This window comes from Agrilus planipennis, unplaced genomic scaffold (genome assembly GCF_000699045.2).
Source record: "Agrilus planipennis isolate EAB-ADULT unplaced genomic scaffold, Apla_2.0 scaffold222, whole genome shotgun sequence".
In the NCBI taxonomy this organism is placed as follows: Eukaryota; Metazoa; Arthropoda; class Insecta; order Coleoptera; family Buprestidae; genus Agrilus; species Agrilus planipennis.
The window spans coordinates 17,934-42,225 of NW_020442436.1; the positions used below are offsets into that span (position 1 = coordinate 17,934).

The 24,292-nt window shown below is 34.5% G+C and overlaps 1 protein-coding gene across 2 annotated transcripts in view; it reads right to left on the reverse strand.

Annotated features, from left to right (window-relative positions):
* Positions 1-24,292, reverse strand: part of LOC108739756 (T-lymphocyte activation antigen CD86) — a 365,407-nt gene that overhangs the window by 14,043 nt on the left and 327,072 nt on the right. For both annotated transcript variants that reach the window (XM_025980313.1, XM_018473808.1), the window contains 2 exons: positions 22,930-23,057; positions 12,430-12,598 (listed from right to left, as the gene is read on the reverse strand). In XM_025980313.1, the coding sequence (XP_025836098.1) occupies positions 12,430-12,598; positions 22,930-23,057 (297 nt within the window). The remainder of the gene's footprint in view (positions 1-12,429; positions 12,599-22,929; positions 23,058-24,292) is intronic.

Here is a 24,292-nt window from a genome sequence, read left to right on the forward strand (position 1 = left end):
GACCATTGAGACCAAGTTTCAAGTAAATCTGACCACAAATAATATATGTTCTATTTAAACATTGCAACTCCTCTGCACCACACTCCTTCCCCCCAAGACAGATTGAATTTTTTAACCAGTTTTAAGTAAATCGGACCAAACACAAACATGCAATCTTTGCAAACCCCTTTCAGCTTCCTAAAGAGATAGAATTTTGTAAAATGTTGAAATAGGTATATATGTCACTAATTTGAAATATGAAAAAGCATTAAAGCCAAGTTTCAGGTGAATCTGATTATAAATAAAACACCATACTTAACCATAGACAACATCACGTTTAACTGTCAGTTGCCTTTTGTTATTCCATGTCAGTTGCGTTTTGTCATACCATTTTTAACAAATGAACTGCTAGACTGATGTTTTGACTGATAAATTTGTCGTTTTGCGGTCAGTTGCGTTTTCTTATACGTTTTTTTTTTCACGGAAGCCGGATAAAAAGTATCCTATGTCCGTTTCCTGGTTGTAAGCTACCTCCCCACCAATTTTCAACCAAATCGGTTCAGCCGTTTTTGAGTTATAAATAGCGTAACTTAAACGACTTTCTGTTATATATATGTTAAGCCCGCAGACCGAAAACGTTCAGTGGCCGGAAAAACGACCACATCGCGTTCTGACTGCCTTCGAACGCACAGAGCGCGTTTTGGCTGTTTTTAAACGCTCACAACGCGTTCTTAATGTTCGACTTGTATTATTTGTCGCTTTCTACCTGCGTACAATGAGATTTATATTGTACTTACAAAACAAATGAATATAAGTCGAACATTAAGAACGCGTTGTGAACGTTCAACAATTGACAAAACGCGTTCCGGCTGTTTAACAGTTACCAGAACGCGTGGCGAGCGTTTAAAAACAGCCAAAACGCGTTCTGTGCGATCGAAGGCAGTCAGAACGCGATGTAGCCGTTTTTTCCGGCCACTGAGCGTTTTCGGTCATCGGGCCTAACATATATACAGATTTCACGAAAAATAAACCGCGATATTTTTGTTTTTTAATTTCAAGTATATTATTATAACAAACATTAAAGTTAAACAAAATAACAAATTATGTATACCTTACCTAATACTTTCTTCCCTTTGACTACCGAAAATTGTGGATTCTGCATTCTGTAGATAGGCAGATTTAGTTAATAGCTAATACTTGAATATTCTCCGAAGAAAATATGGATTTAAGTGGTTTAATAAAGGCTGTAGACATTTAGAATATTTTCTTTCGGGTGCTCGTCGCACGCAGACAATATTTTACACAACAGCTGTAACGAAGGGCCTGCTTTTGTAATCATTAAAGTCAAGATGAAGGGCGAAACCAAAAAATGAGTCTATTTGGTAAAATAACGGTGCTCCACTTTCAACAAGATCTTAAAAGAGACGAATAACACGATGGAACATTTTTACAATAAATGGAATGCCTTTACGGCTTATCATCATCCGTAACGTGAACATTCCTGCAGACTAAAATTTTTCATTTTTTTCTCGGACGGAAAAAAAATAAAGATAAATCCTAAGGACAAGTAAAGCACAGAAAATAAGTTTCACTTTACTATGTCCTTCGTTTTGCTTTTAAGGTAATTGTCCTTAACTAAATAACGTTATGGTCAAAAAGAATGTGGGTTTGTAGGTACTTATGGTGACTCTATGAAGTTTATTAAATCGAATGTGTAATATGATTAATCTGGTCCTAAAATAAAACCTATTACGTCTCAAAGTTTTTAGATGAATCATTATTAAAAAAAGTTTCGTTTTTACCCTAAAGGAGAGCAGCCTCTGTCGACTTAATTTGATAGAAAATTGTCGGTCGCTCCAGAAAATTGGCTTCAAACTTCTGTTTCAATAAAACTCGGCGTCATCAATCTTAAACTGTAAAAGTTTCGTGAACAAATTGAATAGTTTTTATCGGCTAAGGAAGAATCCTCAACCATATTGTTTTCTTTGCAACCAGTTTATACATTAATTTTCAGTAACAAAGAAGTTGTTAACCGTTGAAATGAAATAAATGTTTGAGATATTTAAAATTTCTTGCTGGCGATGCGATGAAAAGAATATTCTTCAACGTGCATCTTCATTCGTTAATTACGATTTTTTCACATTAATCACATATAATTAGGAGGGTTTTTAACTGAGTTTAGAATTTCTATTTAAAAACCACATTGAAAGAAAATTCTTATTTTCATATAGCCAGTGAAATTTTCATTAGATTCGCGCGAAAATTTAATTAAACATTCTACGCAACTTTGACTGTCTTTATTAATTATACCAGACACATTGAAATTAATGAGTGTGCTCTGAACTTCTAGAAAGAGACGACTCTTTTATCGCATTGCAGCACATGATGTACAAATATATATACAGATGGAATAATTAAGGGAGAGTTGGCACACTTTTTTTTAAGTTAGACGACAACAAAGTATAAAAGTCAATGTGTTTCTGAAATGAATGGAAATCTTTATTAATTAGATGCGATAGGAAAGCTCGTGGTGAGTACAGTAGCGTATCGTTAATGGACAAAAAATTTCTACAACAAGTTACAATCCTCGACATGATTTGGTAATGTGGATATAGTGCAATTAAATCATTGAGTACAAATTACGATAAAGACTGAGCGGCTTCACATCGATAGAATGTGAACTAAAAAATGCCGCTTCTTCAATGCCTAAAATAGACATAAACAACTTATTATTATCGCTTATTTATCGACGAGTTATTGGTTTCTGAACACCAGTCAAGACACAGATATATTTGGGTTTCAAAACCTCTAGCAAAATTACTTCTCACTCGCGCAAAAGCATCAGGCTTTTGGTGAATTTCATTTGCAGCTATCCTCACACGGTCCTGCACATCATTAGCACTGTGCACTGGCGATTAGTACGCGTGCTGTTTCATATAGGAAGGTCTGTCTGTTTAGATCTGGACTATCAAGAATGTAAATATCACTGTATGAGAAAAATTGGCATTTGAAGCAAAAATCCATCAGCGGTTGAAAATCAGTTTCTTGCAATGCTTGTACTCGCTGCAAATGATAAGGATGCAGCAATTGTTCTTTTAAGATTCGTTGTATCTCAGCGCTATTTCGTGTGAACTACATTGGGGGTTGTCTTGTATGAAATCAAATATTTCGTCTTCTACAGCAGCAATATGGTTCAGAATTCGACTGACTTCATACATGCAATCCTACTGCGTTAACAAAATAAAGAACTACATTCTGCAGGCTGGTTACAAACATCATCAATCGCACGTAATCTAATCTAATAAATAATAAAAAATGCATAAACACAAAAATACTAATGAAATACAATGCGGATGCTGCTAATTGTCATCTGATTGAACTTTAAGACCACCAAACAGTATATAATTTTATTGTTTTATAACCTATAAGTTAGGACTGAAGGATTTAGAAATTAGAAAAGGGTTGTTAAAGGTGTATGTTTGGAGCACGGCCCTGTACGGGTGCGAAACATGGACAGTGGGCGCGGCGGAAAATAAAAGGTTAGAAGCGTTCGAAATGTGGAAAATGATGAGGATAACGTGGATAGAAAAGGTTAGAAATGAAGAGGTATTAGAAAGAATAGGAGAACGGAGGACTCTATGGAAGTCGATAAGAAATAGGCGAAATTATTAGAGGCAGAAACAGGAGTTAGGAGGGGTAGAGGTAGACCTAGATTAGATTACTGTTCGCAAATAGTTAAGGATGTGGGTTGTTCTAGTTTTAGGGAAATGCGAAGTTTAGCTCAGGATAGAAAAGAGTGGAGGTACGTGTCCAACCAGTCTTAGGACTTACGACCTTATGATGATGAACCTATCAACTCCTACAAACTTGCTTTCACGTCGATGTAATTTTTTATTTTCTTAATAGAACTTTAAGCACTTCATTAAGTGATTTACTTCTGACGCAGTTAGTTTTTGACTGTCGTATAATCTTATGTACCAACATGTTTCACAATAAATGCAGCAAACAAAGTTCGAAAGGAAAACTTGTTACGACAGCTTTAAGATCGATTTAGCGCAAAACGTTTCCGAGTTTTAAAAATTGGCAAGTACCTGTGTAACACCTTCACAAATTGATACATTGTTGTACATACCGATAAATTGTATTTTGTAAACGGTTTGACAATTTCAGCGTTTGTTCGATCGAATCGATAACATGCTGTCATAACGTCGCTGATTCGACTTATTGTGCTCAGTATAGCTGTAGGGAATGAGGTGAGTGAGTTCGATTGTAAGGATAGAAAATTTGGACCGAGGGAGAGTGCAATTTGTGCGACATTTGCTTCGAACATGTCAAATAAAAGAACGAAGAAGTTTTCAGTACGAGAAGGGCGATCAACCTGCTTTTTCCGACTGCAAGTTTAAATGTAAGCAGCGATTACGTCGAAATGGACGGAAAAAGTCGAAAACAGATGCTACATAAGACAACACAGCATATATATATATATATATNAATGTTGGTGTGGAAAAATATACAGGATGCTAAAAGTGACATACTATTTTCGTTTTTCTGTAATAATTTCACAAGATTATCACAAATCATTTTTAAAATTGGCACGGAGGTATAACTTTAGGCAAGAATTATTATATCACTTATTATTTTACATTTACTCGAAGATGAAATTGGGTCATACATTTTATAACGAAACTTTTGGTAATTCTGATTATAAAACATCACATAAAAATCATTCTTATGTAAAATTGTTGCACTTGTGTCAACAACAACGCAGTTGAACATTTCAAATTCGGAGAGAAATTTCACATAAGAAGCAGTAATTCGGAATAATATTGTAAGTAAATAGGTTAACAAAAATAACAAAATCAAATTGACTTTTCTATGTGGCCTCCGTCTACTTCTTTGCTTTTTCTATTTCTTTAAATGAAGGACTTTCTGACATTAAATATAATAATACTATTCTGTCCCCTAATTAAATTAGCTGCATCTTATATTTTCGTTTTGTAAAGGAATTTCATTAGTATAAACTAAGAATTTCGCAACTTCACATGCCCCCAAAAGTAGAAATCCATGGTATTGTAATCAAGACTTCTTAGTGACTACCCTAGACAAAAATTTTCAGTCTCTCTCCAGTCTCTCAGAGTCTTCCAGAGTCTTTCAGCGTCTCTGAGAGCGTCTCTTACAGTCTTTCACAGTCTCTCAGTAATTGCCTAGGTGTTTTTATCGATCTCTCACAGTCTCTATATGAGAGACTCGAACGATAAAATTGCTAATTCAGAGATTCGAATCTCTCACAGAGTGACTGAATAAATGAAACTAAAAAATTGAGAGACTCGAGTCTCTCGTAGAAAGACTGGGGTCTCTGAAATATGTTGAACTTCGAGTCTGTCGTTCAGAGATTCGAGTCTCTCATTCAGACTGAATACGAAATGAGGATCTCTCTATGAGCGACTCGAGTCTCTCGTTCTGAGACTGGATACGAAATGAGGATCTCTTTATGAGCGACTCGAGTCTCTCGTTCAGAGACGCTAAACAGTTTTTTTGAAAGTCTCTCCCAGCGACACCAGAGAGGCTCGATGAGAGACGGAGACTCGAGTCTCGCTTTGAGAGACTGAACATTTTTATTTCGGGTATAGAAAGTCACTTCCTCTGTCAATCCATGCTTAAGGAAATGTCTGATTAAGGTGATTTCTAACCCTTACTGGATAATGAGGTGATGCTCCGGCTTGCATAAATCAATTATTCTTCGTAGATATAATGAGAGATCATTTAGAATGTTATCAAAAGTATTTTGTATGAAAAATAAATATGATTCTCTATTTACGTTTGGAAAGAGTATATGGCCCGAATAGTCGGTCGCCTAATATAAAATAATGCTACACTGAAATTCTCTGAAATGTTCAATTGCTCACGAAAACGATTTAAACTATTATCTTGATGTTTATGTCATGTTTTACAATCAAAATTACTAAAACGTTTCGTCCAAAAAAGAAAAAAACGTCAATTTAATTCCCCGGAACCACTCACGTGGCGCCCTCTGTAAAAAATGTAAAATAGTAAATAAAATAATATTCTTGCCTAAAGGTATCCCTACTTATGTATCAATTTTGATAAGGACTATGAAAATATTGTGAAATTATTACCAAAAAATGAAAATACTAGGTATTTTATTTTTAACACCCTGTACCTTTTTCCACAGTAACATTTAATGATGGCATGTTTGGTCCAGTCTTCATACTTTAATCTACTAACCTGCACTTGTTTTATGTTCCAATAGTTATGACTCACCCTGTATATACACGGCATAAAATTGTTTCTTTTTTAGGAAGCCTAAACATAAACCACTGTTAGTATCCAAATAAAGAAGGTATTTTTAACAAAGCACGCGAAAAACTGAAGAAAAAGGATTTTCATATGGGCGAGACTTGTTGAAAAGTTTATTCGTTAATTTATACTTCCCAGATCCACCCAAAGCAGAATAACGCCCCAAAAAATACCAAATGGAATATAAACTCAATCATCTATTGAGGGCTTTGATGTTTTTTGAAAGCGATTTAATCAACGACCGCTTTTTGAAGAAAAAATTACTTCGTTTATTCCACTTTCCAGCGAAACTAATTTCGCCTAAAATCGCTGCCAAAAACACTTTTCAATAACATGCTTTTTGTACGAACAGTTTATTAAACCGAGGGCGAGAACGTAACAAAAATTTTTGCGCGGATTTAAATTGTTTGTATTATCAATCTAATACAGTTGGAGTGGTGCAGCATCATTTGTTTTTTTCATTTACTACGTATCAATTGAATCAGATTGCATAATGCATGGATTTGGTCATTACAACTCAATAGTTTTCGAATATGCTCTTTTGTTGTTAAGTTCTTAGTAGTAGGCGTAGTTAGGGCTCGATAAACTGGAGTGTTCGGGAATGATTAAATAATTCTATTAGAAATGATACTGAACCTCTTTTTCTCAAGATAAGAGACAGAAGATTGCAGAAAAGTGGGGATTTCTTAAAAAATACAACGTGTAATTATACAACACGCTGTACTGAAGTAAAACTTCTTCAAACACACAAACATAACGGGATAGGGGTTAAGGAATTATTTTAAGGGTAAATATACTATAGAATGTTTTTATATATGTTAGGCCCGAAGACCGAAAATGCTCAGTGGCCGGAAAAAACGGCCACATCGCGTTCTAGCTGCCTTCGAACGCACAGAACGCGTTTTGGCTGTTTTTAAACGCTCGCAACGCGTTCTGGTAACTGTTAAACAGCCGGAACGCGTTTTGTCAATTGTTGAACGTTCACAACGCGTTCTTAATGTTCGACTTTCTTCCTAGAACATATACAACAATCACATTAGACAATACAAACTGGGCGGTACCGCCGCAACCGCTATGTCCCTGCATTTAAGTACGTAATATCTTCGAAAATATTCATTTAAATTATATGCTATAAGGGGCCATATTTATCTATATTGAATGCACACTGTATTTAAAAGTACTTAGTTGGATAAGGATTAATGCTGTATTGCTTAAAATCGCTTCGTAAATAAGCCATTATTTCTCGTAAAAAGTAAAGGATAAAAAATGGTTATTGTGGGTTATCCCTAAGAGATTGACATATATCATCCCGGACTTTTTTGTAGACCTTTTTAAGGTGTGCAATACTGTAGTATATTATTTTGATTTATCTCGCAGGGTTTAGCCCAGCGTTTGCAATGTAAGCGCAAAGAAATGTGTTTATTTACGACATCCTATTACAAACCTCTGAAATTATCAGTGTTTCTCTAATATATTATGCCTGTTTTATACATATAAACCTTCTTCTTGAATTACTCTATCTATTTAAAAAAACAGCATTAAGATCCGTTGCGTTTAAAGATCTAATCATACATAGGGACAGACAGCGGGGAAATTGGTTGTATGANTCTGTTGCGTAGTTTTAAAGATCTCAGCATACATAAGGATAGATAGCGGGGGAAATGCGTTGCATGATTTCGTTACATAGCAACTCGCATGAAACGAACTTACCCTACCATGCGTAAAGACGTTTCACTTCAAAAATATTTATTTTGTGTTATTTTATACGCTGGGAGTAGGTCTGCGGGTCTCAAAGATCGCAACTTATTATTATTTAAAATTGGACGTTTATAAACAGTTGATTGAAACGCGACGATCGTTTTACGAAAACTAATTTATTAGTGTGTATATAGATGAGAAAGGCGACCGTTTTCAATTCGGGATCCACATTGAAAAGTTTCATCGAGTTTCGCCTGAAAGTATCCGTTGCAAATTAAACCGCCAAAAACTTGTTCGACCGTAAAGTTTAGAGGATAAGGAATTAATTTTCCTTTCCGCGGCTCGTTCCCGGTCATTGCTGAAAACAACCGTAAATTTCGGATAATTCAAAACTCGCAACAATCGTAGCATTTCGCGGTTGCTTCGTACCAATCGTTCCTGCAATTTAACGCCAATAACTGATAACGGGGTTTGCAAAGCAAGAGACTTCTATAACAATAATAATAATAATAATATGATAATAATATAGCGGTGGGCGCCGCGGCGCATCGCGTCACGTCGCATTATTATTGGAGATCTCCAGGGTTGGGAAATTACCGCGACCTATTTGAATTACCGAACAATACGCTGCCTATTATTTGCAGTATTACGGACGGGAAGGAAAACAAGGAAGGAACCTACGATTAAAGTTAATAAACGCGATCAATAAACGATCATTGCGACCCATAAATTTGAACCCGTAAAGGGTGTTCGCATTCTATTCGAGTACCAAGGAAATGTGGAAATTAATAGCAACTATGAAAAGGGACTTTAATTAAAAGTTCTCATTTTTTTTTTATTTCGAAAATGTATGATACCTTAATTATTTATTATTAATTCAATCTAGTTTTGCTTGATAAAAATTGATTGTAGAATTAAAAAAAAATTATTTTAAATATTTCTTTCAGCAAAACAGAATTAATAACGCTGGCGTTAGATTCACTTATTTTATTTACCAAAATCGAATAAATTATGACTGTTTGGTATTTCTATTCAATTTTTTTGTGCATTTGGCTAAACTATTGGGTCGATTCTTACAACAGCAATCGATTGATAAAGGGATTTCTATACATCTTTCCAATATTTATGTCGAAATGGAAAAAGTTTTTCAATCATTTCTTCTTCTCATGCTTTTCCTTGTATAGTTTTCACTGCAACTATTCCAAATGCAGTTTCTGAAATTATGAAATTTTCGACGTCGACATTGTCCATCATTGGTCTGTCGCACTACTAAAAATACGCTAGTGTTGAAGCGTTAATTTAAGTAAATATATTTCTTAGTGAAGCGCAACAATCGCTTTGTATAAAAGTCCATTACCTAGTCTTATTGGACCGCCTCCACAAAACTTCCTCCTGCGCTATCCAGCTGGGATACTGATCGCGCTCATATGATGTATTGGGTATTAAATAGTAGATTAGGTTGAAAATCAAATGAATGTTACTTGTTTACTATAGTTACTACTTGGCCCTGTTACAACTAGCCCCCCTGCTCCCCTACAGAAAATATTTCACGAAAGTTATCATGTCATTATAGGAATGACAATCACGCAATTGAGAGCGCAATAAAACAGGCTAAAATTTTTAAATTTTCTACCTTTTCTTATTTAGATTTTGGTTTTGATTTTAATTTCGATCTAAATATGATGAATTTCGAATTTTTAAAATTTATAATTAGAATCGTTTTTTATGTAGTTTTCCGTAATTCAAATATAAAAATTACAAAAATGTACATTTCACGGTTCCAACGGAATGTTTTCAGATATTGAAGAACAAAACTACGTAACAATAACAACTGGTAAAGATTAATTAGGTATTATAAACATTTGCATGATTTAACACACAGTAATGTCAAGACTCTTGTTAAAATTCTCTCAAGCAACATGTTTCAGGATTATTTACGAAAAAGTCACTTAAATAAAATTCTGAATCATATTTGTTGAAGAACTCTAATCTTCTTTAACAATACTCCATCAAAGATTTACCAAAAGTTTTATTCCCCAAGTATGGAATTCGAAAGGCGACTGAATAATTTACATTATTTCTTTCTGAGAGGCATTCCTTTTATCATGAAAACGTAAAAAAATAATAGTCAATACTTATCAAGTTTTCAGAAGTTCCGGGAAGAAAATTGCATTATATTATAGGAATTGATATTTCGTTTCATTATTTTGAAATACATAAAAAGGGTATTCGCCACATCACATCTTCGGTTCAAAGATCAGTTGGACATGAACCTCTTCTTATTCTAACCCGATGTTTGCATTTCCCAAAAATTGGAGCATTCTATATCCTTAATAGGGAATTGGAAATAGTAATATAATCTAGGACATCCTATTTCCCACTCTTAACTCTCATTTGTGCTTCTAGTATTACACTTCTAGGTTCGCACAAGTAAAAATATAAATTATGATCTTCTCATTTACAATCTAATAATTTGAGACGACAAACTGATGATGAAACATATGATTAATTACCAATGTTTTTCGCAAATAAATGTATTCGTAGAAATAATATTACGTTTTTATATTAATTATACTTTATTACTACGTTTCTGGACGCTATGTTGGTTCCTTTTTCTCAAATTTGCAACCAAAAATATAAATAATGACATTTTCTCATCCATATGATTAAAATCATTATACTCGAGGTAAATCATTAATTTACAATAATTTTTGGAATTTCGCAATAAACTATTAAACAAACAAGAATCGGCAAATAATTATTAAATGTTTTAAAAGCACAAGGGAAAAAAAGTAGGGAAAAAGCGAATATAAATGTAAGAGACGTAAAATTAAAAGAAGTGGCTGATTTTAGTTATCTAGGAAGGCAGACAAGTCAGTACGGAAGGAGTAGTAGGGATATAAAACAGAGGATTTGGAAAAGACTGTTGAAGATGTGTTAGGAGCGCGGCGTTGTACGGGTGCGAAACGTAGATAATAGGCGCAGCTGAAAAGAAAAGGTTAGAAGCGTTCAAAATGTGGTGATACCGGCGAATTATGAGGAAACCGTGGATAGAGAAGATTGGAAATGAAGAGCTATTAGTATGAATAGGAGAACAGAGGACTATGTGGAAGGCAATAAAAAATAAGCGAGATAGGTTGGTAAAACACCTTCTCAGACATGATGGTGTAGTCAGAGACATATTAGAGACAGAAACAGGAGTTAAGAGGAATAGAGGTAGACCTAAATTAGATTACTGTTCGCAAATAATCAAGGATGGGGGATCTTCTAATTTTAGGGAAATGCGAAGATTAGCTCAGGATAGGAAGGAGTAGAGGAGCGTGTCCAACGACCTTATGATGATGATTAAGTTTTACAATAAAAAAAAAACGCCATGGAAATGTCTCTCTATAGCAGAAGATAGGCTTCAAGACATCTATCGAAATTGTTTCCGAGTCGTGCAAAAATGCGTATTTCATTTGCAGCGATCGTCACGCGGTTGTACTGATCATTAGGGTGGTTCACTGGAGTTTGGTACACGCGCTGTTTAATACAATCTTATAGAAAGTTCAGTCGGCTAAGGTACTGGGCTCTACTCAGGAAACTACTGGTCAAGAAACACACTCTTGTAAAAATGTCAAATACGTTGCGCCATTACCGTTTCCGTAATTCCGCCGGCGGACCTTTAGTAAAAAATTAACAAACTTAAGCTGCAAACCTTCATACATCTGCGTATAAGTATCTGAATATTTACCTACTTGTGTAATCGCTTGAGAATAGCAATCTTTTTTCCGAAACTATATCCACTGTGAAAAATGCATTGATATTATAACAAAGTTAAATGATCGTACCTATATTTAATCGTGACCATAAAATATTACAAATTAACCAACAAATCCGTACAATAATTAAAAAAAGAAGTTACACTATTAAAGCATTTAGAAGTAAAATTAGTGGTTAACATAATTGGGTTAATAATCAAATGGGCTACTGAGAAGCAGGACCTCTTTGTTAATTAGAGATTTATAATTATTGGTGTTCCCAAAAAGATGGAGTTACCTAATATAGATTGACACTAACTTCAACTTTAACGTTTGAAAAATGAAGTAATAAGTTTGCCACGAATAAATACCATTCGGTCGAAGTAAAAGTTGAGTTCTTGGATTTTTTTTTAAATTAATATTAACCGTCCACGAATTCTTGCATATTAAAAATCAGTGACTTAGTTTTTCATTTCCGATTTTTATATTAGCAGGGTATACCTACTTTTACCTCTTTTACATACAAATACTTCTGATTTACTTTCAATTCATATTTTCCTGTCAATATTACTTCTATTTTATTTAATTCTAAGCTAATACTACTATGGTTTCCGTAAATCATAGACTTTTTGGCCTTGTATACTTACCCTCAAATGAGGAAGATACACTTATGCGTATTTAAGAATCTACTTACCATTTAGAACGTGGACTACGACGCTAGCAGGGTTAGCCGTGGTAGGGTTGCAAGTGTACTTTCCAGAATCCGAGTCCTTTGCCCTTTGAACAAGGAGATAGCTCACCGTTATCTCCCCTTTCTCCGTAATGACACTTACTCCACCGCGAGGGGAGTCATAATTAATCTCCTGTAACAAATGGTAAAAATTGTAAACTATACATGCGTTTTGGAATTATGTTGTGAATATTAAAGTATTTTGTATTGCACAACATTTGGTCGAAATAACCAGCGGTAAACTTGGAGTGTTTTCGTAATATACAGTTTTGACGAGGAAATTTTATACATATAAACATATAGTAGAAGCATCCTTTTTCTATAGATTGATAAAGCTACCAAAAATAGTTTGATTTTTCGCGAAGGCATATTTTAAACATATCGAATAGGCAACGACAACTTCGCACTGTAAGTGACAGCGAAGAAAAAGAGATAGAAAATAAAGGTATTGCTGCTAATCTTCTTCATGGCGCATACGCATTGGATAATTTTACACGGCGTACAATTAAAATCGAAAAGAGACTGGTACGGTACATTTATGTTCTATCTCCTTCTGTTACCATATCACATTTTTGATTGGCTTGCCCAGTCTATGCATATTGTCACAAGTAGGCAACCTAACATACAGTTTCACGTGTAGGCAATTCAATATACATAGTGACGAAGAAAATCAAACTTTCTAGACGTCACGTTCTAAATCTTTCTAGAACAACGCCAACCCCTATATGTATATAGTTGCCCTGTGGCTTGAGTTACTTCGTTTTAGCTACGGGGTGATACAAAGAGAAATAAGGAGAGTGAAGAAGTGAGAAAGTGTGTGTCATATAGTAATGAATAGAAATTAATTAATAACAGTGGTGTTGATTAAAAAATAACTAATTAAATAAATTAGTGAGTAGTGCGAAAGGTGTTTGATTACGTTGCAATATTACCTCTATGATTTTAAATGCCTATTGACATGGATAAATTTTGTAGAAAAAAATGTGTTTTTTTGTATCAACATAATTCATGTTAAGACAGATGAACGAATTTCACTGCAGTTTTCACCATAATAGTCAGTAAACATTAAAGAATGACATAGGGCATGTTATATTAAAATCCCTTAACAAATACTTTCGCATCAGTATAATTGTTCTATAAAAAAAGAGCTACTTTAAAGCATTGCCCTAGTAATGTTGAAATCATGTAATCAGAAGGCCCTTTAGTATATTACCTTTACATTTTAGGTACAGATATAATTAATCGAAAAGGATTCCATGCGATCTTTTTAATCTTGAAGTTGTTTGTAACAAAGTTGAAGAATTGTATTATTGTCGTTAGAAGTACACAAACAATATGTATTTATTACAGCAGTTCATAATACAAGACAACGTTTCATTTATATTTTTCCGGTTTCCTTTGTAAATTTCAACATCTCAAAGTAGCGAGACTGCTATTTACTGAGGAACAAATAAAAAGCAAACTATATTGCTAAAGGCAAAGAAAGATACACAAGGAACGAGAGTACGACTTCGTTAAAGAAACACAGGTAAGTAAGTTAGCTAGATGTTTACTCAAAGTCTCAAGATTTACGTTCAGGAGTTTGAACATTATTACCAAGTTATGATATTGCACGAGGAATAAGTATCTATTTACGTACAAGAAAATTGAACTAACAAGTACCTGTGTCATATTACATTTATTCTGTTTTACACATAATGAGGCAATAATTGCAATTTAAAGATAAAAAGCTTCTTTATGTCACTCTTTTCTTCCTTTACCGTTAGATAAAATGACATTATTAAAATCTTCAAGTAATAATAGCATCTAAAATTTATTGATTAAACACATCTACATACTAAACTGTTTCTTTTCTCCTTTGCAACTACTCAATGGGGGTAATAACGAGTATTAAACACTGCAGGGTTATTTAAGAAAGTAAGCATAACCAAAAAAAAATAAAAAAATAAATAAATAAAGATATATTTACAAATGACTACACCATTTTAATCAAATATACCCCAAAAAACTCATGTGATAGTTAGATAGTGTTCAATAAAAAACTGCAGATAGCGTGGTGAACGCCATTTCTAGATATTATTTACCACTAATTTTGAATTCATTATTGTTTGGAATGGCTTCTTCATATATACACATTATGTAGAAAACTAAGCAGCGGTATATACATAACAGAACGTAAAGTTAAAGGCTGCAAGTAAGTAGCTGGGTGTACTGATAAAGCTACCCACAGTGTGCTGATGAGAGTCAAAGGGGTCGAAATTGCTGTATCTGACCGTTTCGACAGATTACTGGTCACGAACATAATGTTTTGTTCTTCATTTCTAACCTCATCTATTTACGGTATCCACATCATTCGCCACATTTCGAACCTTTTCTTTTCCGCTGCGCCCACCATCCATGTTTCGCATTCGTACAGCGCCGCGTTTCAAACATACACCTTTAACAATTTTTTTCAAATTTCTAAATTAACCGTTAGAGACCATTGAAGTGACTTCTTTTCATTGAAGGTGACTCAACCCTGCGCTATCCACTGCTGTATATCCTAGATAACTAAATCAGTCACTTCTTCTAATTTTTCGTTTTCTATCTTTATATTTTCCCTACATTTTCTTTCTTCAGATCTAGGCAATACGGTGGCTGCGGCATTACTAGTATGTTGTTTTTGGCAAAAAAATTCGCGCACAAGCAACGATGTGTGAGTAGGGGCTTAATCAAGATGTAAAAGCTAATTTTTGTTTTTTCACAAATCCAGGCGTTTCTTGCAGATTGCTTCGCGGAAATTGTGCATAAATTGTAGGTAATATTCCTTATTGACCGTCCTACGTTGTGGCAAAAACTCATAATGCACCATGCCCCTGCAATCGAAGAAAACTGTAAGAAAAACCTTCACATTCGACCTAACTTGGTACGCTTTTTTCGGTCTCAGCTTGTGCGTCAGCTTCCTTTCCGATAATTGAGCTTTGGTTTCCACGCCATAACCATAAACCCATGATTTGTTACCAGTTATGACACTCTGGAGCAAATTTGAGTAGTCACGGACAGAATCCAACAGCTCCTTGGCAATTGAGCAATTTTGGTACGAATTTCGCATCGACCCGTCTTATGCCCAAATCATTAATAAAAATCGAATGACAAGAGTCAATCGATATGCTTAGGTCTTCAGCAACTTCTCTAACGGTAATTCGACGACTGGCTGATACTATTTTCTTCACTACATCAATGTTTTGGTCTGTTGTTGACGTCCTCGGGCGTCAGGCACGCTCTTCGTCGTTCACATCTTCTCGGCCCTCTGAGCTTTTTTGTACCAACGGTAAACATTGCTTTGGTCCAAGGTAGCTTCAGCATATGCCACAGTCAATATTCGAACTTGTCGGTATAAGTGAGAGACATGAGCACTAACGTATCGCCACAAAAGAATCGAAAATCGAATATGCGTAACCCGCGGAAATTCTAAATTCGCGAAACTTTTTGAACAGACCTTGTATTCTGTCAGCTGTCGTAATTGTTGGTATCAACTAGACCACCTCACTTTGGGAATATAATCAGCAAGAAAGTTTATAAGTTGTTTAAGGTTCTACGAATGAGGCAATTAGGTAGGACATTGGAATTTGCCAGCAAGATCCCCTAATCTTTCATCTCTAGATTTTTATGTTTGGGAAATAATAAAACAAGAAGTCTATTCAACACCCATCAATACATAGAAAGATCTATATAGTTGAAAAGGATCAGGATCATTTGAAGCTTCAGCCAAAATTGCACGAACTGTTACACATCAGTTTACCGCATGAGTATATAAGTAATTGCTTACAGCTAAATAGGGAGCGTATCGAACAATGTAACTCTAGTATATTTAATTATTACCGGTTGGTATTGTTTATTATTTATTTTAGTTATTGCTTTTTTTTTTTTTATTACTGTGTATATATCCGTAGTCCACCAATTGCGATTGATTTCTTAAAATTATTCTTAATGTAAATACGTATTTTCATTTTTCATTCTTAATAAAAATAATATTCAATAATTCACATTGAGAATCAAGCTATTTAATTACTAAACCGCTAGTGTGGTTCTTTATGTGACAACAACTTGTTTTGTTTATTTTGCTAAGAATTTCACAGCTTCTTTGAAGTTAACGAAATCCGCCATTAAATATCAAGTACGCTGTATGCAATTACCCCACATTGAAAATATGGACGGGAAACTTGAGAATACAGCTGTCTCTCCAGAGAATATTGTTCCTCTAACTTTCTTGCTGTAAAATAGGCATGCTTTTTCGCTATTTAATAGTGCTTTTACTTTTTTAAATAAAAGAAATATGTATCTCGAAAACGGTAAATTTTAGAACTATAAGAAGGCTTTTTGATAGTACATCTAAAATCGTAAGTAGAATTCAAAACCGAAATAATATACAAGGTGTCCATTTTAAATTACGATGTTGACGAACTGATTCCGAGGGGAAACTTAAAACCTGCTAGGGGAAAACGGGAAAAATCTTTGAAACGCGATTTCCGTGACGAACAAAATATTTACTCACTTACAATTTTATAAGCTACCGAGAAATTGATATGTAGTCAAAACTCGATTTTTTAAGGTCATAAGGTTTTCAGTCTTAAGACTAGTTGGACACGCACCTCCACTCTTTCCTATCCTGAACTAATCTTCGCTTTTCACTAAAACTAGAACATCCCACATCCTTAACTATTTGCGGACAGTCAAATTCTCTAGTATCCCGACTTGCCTCATTGTTCTAACATTCCACGCTCCGACTCGTGAAATATTGCACCTTCCCCTATTGCCCCTAATGATGTATCCCCCTAGGTAGTCCCCGCCCGGACATCCGAGTGGGGGACTCGTTTACGTCCGGAGTGCTTTGTTTCAGAGGACGCCATCTTTTGGGTTCGGTTTGTTTTTCTTGGGATATCATAGTGTGGAGGTTTCGCGTTGCCTTCCACATCGCAGTATTGTGCATTACAGTGCCATACTGATCCTCGTGATTTCTGTCACCCTGAGCACTGAAAGAGCTACTGCCCTCCTTCAGGGACTTGTCTTAGTCTGGAAACTCGCAGGCCGACCCACACACTCTAGTTTGAACATGAGCTTCATCAAGATTCAAGTCTCATCGGATCGGAAATATATGGAACGCTTCACGATTTATAATTCGAAAATAAAAGGTGAAAGCAGGTTCGTAAAGTCTACACTAATTAAATGTTAAAAAAGATACCGAAAAAGTGCCATCCTTTACAGTTACTTACTGTTCGTTTTAAGAAGTTAGAGATATGCCCCTTCCCTTTATTAGGATGCGCCGTAGCATAATTCCAAATTCTATCATGTTTGTCTGCGGAGCTCCTTTCTCCACCGATTATCGAGCGAGAACTAAACAAAAGTGTACAGTACCATTTGCAAAATTATTTAAGAATGCCTCGTTAAATAAGAATATGCTTTATTTAAAAGAATATTTTGCCAAAAATAATAACCAGTGAATTAACTTAACTTTCTACACACCTATAAAACTTTTGCTTTGTTTTTTATTGTTAATTTATATACATTTTTGTTTTAAGAAATTGCTAAACATTTTCGTTTAGTACTGTACAGTTCCAGCCGATCTCCTAAGACCGGCCATCGAGAGCTCTGCTCGTTCAAGCTTGTTCCAACTATTTCTGTCTTGCTCACGCCTAGTGTGTATTCTTTCTATCTTCGCGCAGATTTCTTCAAGGTCACAATTTAAACAAATTGAAATGGGCTGTAGTTGTTCCATGCAAACATCGAAATCTGCTCACCCTGTACGTTTGCGTTATTAGATCTATGTATTATATTTTTTCATTTTCCTAAAATTTCCCAAACAGATAATGACCATTAAATATCTATATATGTACGTACACCTATTGTTATTTGTTTATCAGTTGGACACAGAAGTGGCACATTATACTCCTGTATTATACTCTACAAAGGCCCTTAATTTGTGCTAACCGCAGAATATGTCATGCTCCTTTGATGTCTCTGTAATGAGAGGAGTAATTCAAATACCGAACTTTCCATGCTTCGTCGCTTATCCTTAACTTCGAACCAAGATCTTGTTAATTAACAAAGATGATTTAGGAACAGGTGGAGTTTAATTTGTTTTCGCAATTGTACTACATCCGACATATTTACCTTTGGTTCCTGAAAGTACACTAACTGGAACTTTGAACTTTAGAGACATTACTTTAGTGGTATTTCTATGTCTCTTTCTCATACATTTATAATAAAAATACATGTTCGTATAAAACAAGAATTTCTTTAGATAGCATATTACTCCAAAAATTGTCTGTTTTGGGTTGTATGGGATGCTCAGAACGCGCTGAGTGCTAAAGGAGTTAAGGAAAATTCTAGGTACTGACTTGAAAATGTCAACGAACGTAAATAAATTTGCTTTTATATATCTCAAACTTCAAACAAATACTTATTGCTATTTTACGAAAGAGTGGAACAAAAAGGCTTGAGCTAATTTCTTTTCACTCTTCATTTTGATATGGGGAAATTGTTCAATTAGGGCAGGTTATAAAACAATCAGTTTAGCAGTGGACATCTAGTTTTTATATCTTCATAAAAGGTTCTTATTAAGAATATTTTAATGAATACTGATAAACAATTCTATTTAAGACCACGATCGCATAAACTAAGCAATAGGAAACATTTACTTACATAAGTTGTTTTCCCCTGTTCGAATCAGTTAATTGTTATAGTTCGGCAGTTCCAATTAGTTAATTTTCATAGAGTCATGGAATCATAGACACGGTGAACATGTACCTATAAGTATATCTATGATATCATTAGTCGAAGATTTTGTAATTCTCAACAAAGCACGTTCCTGTACCATGATGTTAGGAGAAGGAATCACAGTTGCACGTTCTCTGTTATATTACCACCGCACCAATAATGTAAAATCATCGCTGTGTACGAAGAAAATTCGAGTTCGAATAAGTTTCTAAGACAATTGTCTTTTAATACAAAACACATGAATTACAGTTTGTGTATTATAAGCATTGAAAATTGTTCCGCATATTGCAGACTTTGTCAAATACACTGGCATGGTAATTTTTTGAAATCACTTCCAGGACCGTGATCAGGGATACGCAAGGCAGGCTGACTCTGCCGTGGAAAAGTTTGAGCCTGTCTTAGCCACTACCACTAAGGATGTCAGCCGCAGTAGCTGACGAAACGTCTGGACACAATAGTTCACTTAGACCACGGCCCTATATCCCGAATCTTCATTCTACTAGGCTGAGATTATTATTATACTATTGCGTTATTAATTAACTATAGTTAAATTATTAACTAGTCATTTTAAATTAGATAATCAACTTTCAATATTACTTTGAAGTAGTTATGACCCATTTCTAAACATATAAATTGGCTTCTTTATTACAAGGAGGAGGCGCTAAGTAAATAAATACATATATAAACTTTATTTGTGACAATTCTTATAAAAGAATGAAGCAGGTAATCGATACCAGCGACAACTTTGATGTAATCGAGATCCAGCAGTCCAAGGTCATAAATCATACTACGGAAAAGACTAGCACAACAAAGAGAACTTACGGGAAGTTTCCGTAAGCAATCAGAAATTTCAAAACCATGTAGGTAAATAAGTGGTCAGCATCCATAATCGATACAAAGAATATTATATCCACCTTGTAATTTAGCTTAAAGAATAGTATCATACTAAGTTTCCAAGACAATTGTCTTTTAATACAAAACACATGCATTACAAACTGTGTATTATAAACATTGAAAATTGTTGCGCATATTTCAGACATTGTCAAATACTATGGGATGGTATTTTTTGAAATCACTTCCAGGACCGTAGTCAGGAATAGGCAAGGCAGGTGACTCTGTCGTGTAAATGTTTGATCCTGCCCTAACCACTACCCTGAACTCGATAAGGATTTCGAAATTTCTTATCTCGATGTTAACAAGAATTATCCGCCCACAGTGACTCTATGTATACTAACAAAATTGTAGAAACACTCAAAACCTTGAGTTATTCTTATGAAAATTGAATCAGCAGAAAAATCGACTATTGTCTTTAAACTTTTATAAAATTTTTGTAACAGAATTTGGCTACGGTCCTAATTCGTTCCCCATTTAATAAAACCGGTCGTTAAACGTAATTTTATACTGAACACAGGGCATTTATTACTGGTCTCAAATGGGGTCGTAAATCTTTTAATCGAACCATGTTACTTGAGGCTTGCTTATTTCAATCGCAACATGGGCGACACTGTTTTTAAAGTAATTTTCCCTTAGCTTTGCTTTCCTGTAAGGAAATGTAGCTAATAAGGCAATGTTGTTTATAATTAACTCAATATGTGATTTATTGGAGCGCAAAGTGGCGGTCTTTAGGAGCAGGTTTATTTAGGGCGAAATTGATACGATTATAGATTACAGTTGTTAATGATACTTACGAGATAAACGATTTTTTTTAATTCTTTCGTTAATGGTATTAATAACAATAGCGAATTTTTTAAAAGAGTAACATTTAAAAATTTTTGTTGTAATATGGTGCTACAATGAAGGGTAGTTACATACAATACGTCTATCTGTACGTCGTATTAAAAATTGTTTTATAATTTATAATATGTTTATTTCTCCATTATATTGTAATATTGGATTTATTCAATAAAATCGGTAATAGGTACTTGATGAGTTGTACAGGCCTGATGCTGGAAGCTGGCGGAAATATTAAAATGGCGTGGATGCGCGGTGGCAAAAGTAGGGAATTTTAGGTATAAAGATTGCAGCCCTCATTCTTCAGTATTCCTATCAGGAGCGTAGATTAAATATTTAAAAATAGGGACCAGTGAGCAAGTAATAGACAGACAAACAGAAGAACTAATTGTTGATGTTGGTGACAGTGATAAAGATTCCCATGATGAGAGTGAATGTGAAAACTAACTATAAAACAAAAGCAATAGGTTAATTTTTTCTTTTTGATAAGTCATGTTTTTACATCATTTTCTAGTACGCTACTGTCCTATCTGTATTAATACTATAATTTACGCCTACTGAAAGCTTATTTGTGTATCGGTTCCAAGTGATTTACCCAAATAGGTCATAAATGGGCAAGTACCTGCGCGATCGCTCGCCAGCTTCCTTCCTCAGACCTGTACTTTGGGTTTATGCCTACGGCGTGTGTTCCTTCCTGAAGGACAGATTTTTAGGAATAGTCTGTGTTTGACGTGATGTATTCAAATTAACTATGTCCAAACTATCAATACCCCTTCTCTATATTCCCGTTGTTGCAGTGACTCGAACAGGTAAACAAATTTCCAAAAAAACAAAATGTAGTTTTTAAGATTTATTCCTACCATAATCTAACCTAACGTTACACAACAATGTTGATTGCTTACGATTATAAGGTTACATTAGTAAAAAATACCACCAAATGATGACCAAAATAATGCAGTGTCTGATAAAAAGCTGAGTTATAGTGGTAAAGAAGACCAAGTTTCTAGACGGCATATACTAGATGAGTGTTTCCCAACCTTTTCGTCCTCGCGAACCAAAAGAAAAGTCCGAAAAAATTTGACGAACCCCCTATGTAGTCGTTAATGACAGGTAAAAATAAGCAATAAAATTTGATAGAATATATACTTTTTCATATTGCATAATAATTGAATCGTGAAATATTTAAATAAATTTGATATTTATTTCCAATTGTATTGTAAAAAAAAATATTACATAGAAGGAAAAATTGCTGCAATGATTTTAATTATAAAGCAGGACATGATACGAATCACATTGATAAAATGTTTTAAATATAAATAAATGTTTGTAATAAAAAGAGAATAAATAGTATTTGATTACTTGAATAAGAGGAATAAATTTTAATGTATAAAATTGTTGATATATTTTGATATTGATGAAGTAATTTTGAAAAACTAATAAGTAAAAAAGAAAAAATTTATTATAGATTTCTTAACAAACAGGCATTTTATTGGAGTTTCAAAAAATCCGTCATTACAATATTATTTTCGCGAATCCCTTCTGCAAACACTGCGAACCACCAGGGGTTCGCGAACCACCGGTTGGGAATCACTGTACTAGATCATTGTAGAACTCGTTTAGTCTCCATAAATAGTTGTTGCGAGGTAGAGTGGAATTAGTACGAATCAGAAGCGAAGAAGTTCATATAGTGGTGAATTGATAATTAATTAATAATACAAATGTTAATTAGACAGCGAATAGTTAAATAAAGTTAGTAATATTGCGACAAGAAGTTTAAATACGTGACAATACTTTATTAAATGTATATATTTGTTCATGCAGTTTTCAGTTTTGTAGGACTAGTTTGTTAATTGCCCACTGAAATACATATTTATTTTATTAATTATTACGGAGCCGTTAAAGTTAAAAGACCTATTTATTCAGCACATATAAAAAGTTTTAATCAGGGTCACAAAAAATTAAATTAAAATTAAATACCTGAGAATTATGGGTCCAAAAGATTGAAGGGGGTGGTTCAGGACTGTGTTGCACTATACACGTTAGATTCATGGTGCTTCCCCTATTTATAAACATTTCTGGTCCGCCTAGCACTGTCGTCACAGGTTCTGAAACAAGAGAAAATTAATTTTCATATTGTTCTCGTCTTCAAGTCTCTTTTTATTAGCAGATGTATTAAACAGCACACAGCAAAATTATATATACGTAAATGTGTTACATTCTAGCAGGTAACAAACAGATTATCTAAATTTTAGAACAAACAAGCATAGGGCTTGTAGGTATTAACTTTTTGCAGCTTACGTTCTAGTTTTTTTAATGAGTAATGGCGTTTGTTTTATTCCTTTAAAAACACACTTTTTAGTAGCACTGTCACGAAGTTTACGTAGCTATATTTTATAAATTAGGACGTATGAAAAATTGAATCCGTTCATAAGAAGGATCCTATTGTTATACTTCGTTTACCTTCTGTAGCAATGTGACCTTCAGTTTAACCGGCGCACAGTAGAAAAGAACAGCACTAGGCTAGGAAAGGAAGGAACCAATTATCTGCCAAACTCTTAACCGTTGAGGAGCGTATAATCTGTACAGTACTGCACGGAAAAATTGACGATTTTATCCACTACAATTGCATTGCTCAAATGTGCTGTTATTGGTACCATTTACTACTGAAAATATCAACGAGATGTTTATTTATATTTGAAGACATATTAAGGGCTTTAACGCTTGTTTTCGACTAGCACTACTATCATGATTGAACAAAACTTTTGGCAGGTACTGTATGAAAAAGTATGTTTAATGAACAAGAGTGGGGAGTATAATGAGCTTTTTTCTCCCTACCTACAATTTTGCCAGCGCGCATCCAAGACATTGGAAGGGACACATCGCTAGAGAAAGTAAATGAAGTATAGATATCATATACAAATTTGATTTCGATGAGATGAGTTGAAATTTTTAAAAGAACATCATAGTAGGTGGGCTAGAATGTTAACTAAATAACTTAACACCAGCACAAGTCACGTCTACGTCGATACGTTACCGGACTGGTCATTACCAGCAGGTACTTTCAAATACGTTTTTCTCAGAAACGATGGACTTTCGTGCCACCAAAGATGAACTTAATTTTGTTGTGCCTTGTCACTTCCTGCAAACTTGCTACTTATCTTAAGGAACACCCTGTATAGGTAGCTAGAGTATTCTTCGCTTATAATCCATTTACCTTGAGTGAAGTGATGGATTATATGGGCACCGGAAATGATCGAAGACATCACCTAAATGACATATTCAGTCAGCTACATTATTATTCACTCTTAAACGTGTTTAAGGTGTTCCGTATCTAAAGTCT